The 3,048-nt window shown below is 50.7% G+C and overlaps 1 protein-coding gene across 1 annotated transcript in view; it reads left to right on the top strand.

Moving 5' to 3' along the window:
• Window positions 1-1,526, top strand: part of LOC106816418 (CLK4-associating serine/arginine rich protein-like) — a 30,191-nt gene extending 28,665 nt beyond the window's left edge. The window contains exon 21 of the mRNA XM_014821038.1: window positions 1,490-1,526. Coding sequence (XP_014676524.1) covers window positions 1,490-1,526 — 37 coding nt within the window. The remainder of the gene's footprint in view (window positions 1-1,489) is intronic.
• Window positions 1,527-3,048: the final 1,522 nt, after the last annotated feature.

The raw sequence follows: 3,048 nt of genomic DNA, 5'->3' as shown, positions 1-3,048 counted from the left end.
CTCCTTTCGGCAACGCTTCTCTACCCCCTCCCTCCCTCCTAGATCTCCCTCCCCCTCCCTCCCTCCTAGATCTCCCTCCCCTTCTTCTTCGTAGTCCATCTCACGTGCCGGTCTATCGCTTGAGGGGGGCATTACATTCGGCTTTGTTGTCGGTGTCCGGTGTGGCTCGCTGCACTGTCGTGTCTGCAGTTGCTCTGCCCATTACGTGTCATTAGACGAGCATTCATCACTACAACCTGTTACGGGTAGTCGGCCGGTTGCTGGGGTGGAGGGCGATGGAGGGAGGGAGGGATGGCTGATGGGCGGCGAGCGTCGAATTATGTCATTCGCTGTAAAGCGCGGTGCGAGTCGCTCACTGCTGTATCAGGTATGTAGCGGCTACGACGATCACGCACGCACGCACGCACACTCAGCATGCACGCACGCACGTGCGCAGACACCCACACACACACACACACGCACGCTACACACACACGCTACACACACACACACACACCGCACGCACGCACGCTACACACGCACGCACGCACGCACGCTACACACACACACACACACGCGCGCGCGCGCAGACACCAACCCCCACACGCACACGCACACGCACCCACATTCGTATATACAAACGATTAGTGAACTTATTACAAACCAGGTAAGCGGGACAGACAGACAGACAGACAGACAAGCAGACAGGCGGGCAGGCTAGGGGAGGAGGGGGAAGCGAGACGTGTAGGTAGATAGCTGTAACAAACAGCTCTGCATTGTACGCAAAGTGCTCTCCTACTAGGCAAATTCAACTGCGCAATTTAATCTGCATCATGCGCAGTCAGATGGCCTGCCTACATTTACATCCTCATGTATACATATAAGCATATATATATATATATATATGTAGTATATTCATGTATCTATATGTAGCTCTTGATGTATATGTATTATGTAGCTGTCGATCATAGATTATAGATGTTGATCATACATGTTGTTAAATGGGGGGGGGGGTTGATTATGCTTAGATTTCTCTGACCTCGGCAACCTGTCGGGCCGATGACCTGAGATGGGGAGTCTCTGTTAGTGTAGGTGACGTCTAAGCTGGCGAATGAATGCCAGGTCTCTGGTAATTATCCATAGGACTGTGTTTCTATGCAAGTACGTGTATGTATAATATGTGATATACATGTATTATAATGTTTTTATATATTATGTATTAAAATATATATAATATAGTAACGTTTCCCCTTTTGTTGTTGGTTAATCAGACCGTGGTCGACCCAGGGGGGTGACACGCAGGGTCTTGTACCTCGACTGCCAGGCAGGTTCCCTTATGACCAACCACGACAGTGACAGAAAGAGCAACACAGAATAAGGCACTATAATGTGCCTATTAAACACCAGCCAATTACAATAGTATTCACAAAGAATCCACGACAATACAGTCGTAATCCACGATGTGGGCGCTTATGGCAAACAGTTAACGTTATCTGTGGACGGTGCGCAGTTACCTGCGCATCCACATGATACAAGAAGCTAACTAGCTGAGCTTAAGGCTCACACTTGGCAGTAACAATACAATTCAATGCAGTACCTGTATTCAATGCAGTATGCTTACGCCTTGTAGCTCGTTGTGCCCGTGGTCTTGGCCATACGTTGGTGCGTTGTGAACAGCTGCACTATGTCGACAACTGTCATATGTCCCCCTTAAATACTCGCCAGCCCAGCGTGGCTTTGCACAGAGTACACACGAATTGTGCACGTGCTCACGTCTTGGGGAGAGCTCAAGGATGCCTCAATGAAGCTCTGCGAAGCTACCACGCGTGTTTAGGCTGAAGCTGCCAACCTCCACGTCAGCTATGGTAACTACTGGACGTGCCGAGGTCGCGTAGAGCTTCACGCACACACAGTTGTTATGATGTTACGTACTTATTTCCCCCAGACGTGCGTATAAGTGCGCGGGCATACACGGCAGGACCCCAACATCGTTACAATAGATAACTATGGCATAGGGGATCAGAATAGAGGGTATGGGAGTTTCATTAAGCTTTGATTTCTCGGACCACTGACACGTCCCGGCATCCCATCAGGCCGATGACCTAAGATGGAGACCCTCAGTGTTAGACTAGGTGTCGTCTGAGCTAGTGAATGAATGTACATAAAGGAGACATCTTCCATCTCGGGTCATTATCCTCGGCACTGTGTGTCTGTGTTGCAAGCTGCTTCCCCCATCACCCATCTGAAGACGCTGATGATGAGATTAGTGATAGTAATGATGATGACTATGATGTTAATGATGATGTGATCACGATGTAAAGTTTGATACGCGTAGTGATTGAACGAGTTTAATGATACCCGCGTGTCACCTCATACTTTCTCTCTCTTACCATCACACTTTCTCTCTGTTACCACCACACCTCACACTTTTTCTCGGTCACTAGACCTCCCACGTTTCTCGATTGCCACCTCACATCAAACTATACATGGATCACACAACACCTCTGCAGCAGCAGCAGCAGCTACAACAGTCGCAGCAGCAGCAGCATCAGTAGCAGCAGCAGTAGCAGCAGGAGCAGCAGCAGTAGCAGCATCAACAACAGTCGCAGCAGTCGCAGCAGCAGCAGCAGCAGCAGTAGCAGCAGCAGCAGCAGCAGCAGCAGTAGCAGCAGCAGCAGCAGTAGCGGCAGCAGTAGCAGTAGCAGCAGTCGCAGCAGCAGCAGCAGCAGCAGCAACAACAACAACAACAGTAGCAGCAGTCGCAGCAGCAGCAGCAGCAGGCAACAGTAGCAGCATCAACAACAGTAGCAGCAGTAGCAGTAGCAGCAGTAGCAGTAGCAGCAGCAGCAGGAGCAGCAGCAGTAGCAGCAGCAGTAGCAGCAGTCGCAGCAGCAGCAGCAGCAGGCAACAGTAGCAGCATCAACAACAGTAGCAGCAGTAGCAGTAGCAGCAGTAGCAGTAGCAGCAGCAGCAGGAGCAGCAGCAGTAGCAGCAGCAGTAGCAGCAGTCGCAGCAGCAGCAGCAGTAGCAGCAGCAGTAGCAGCAGTCGCAGCAGCAGCAGCAGTAGCA

Source organism: Priapulus caudatus, unplaced genomic scaffold (genome assembly GCF_000485595.1).
Source record: "Priapulus caudatus unplaced genomic scaffold, Priapulus_caudatus-5.0.1 Scaffold32, whole genome shotgun sequence".
NCBI lineage: Eukaryota > Metazoa > Priapulida > Priapulimorpha > Priapulimorphida > Priapulidae > Priapulus > Priapulus caudatus.
The sequence above is the reverse complement of the archived record's forward strand: the minus strand, read 5'-3'. Positions and strand labels throughout refer to the sequence as shown.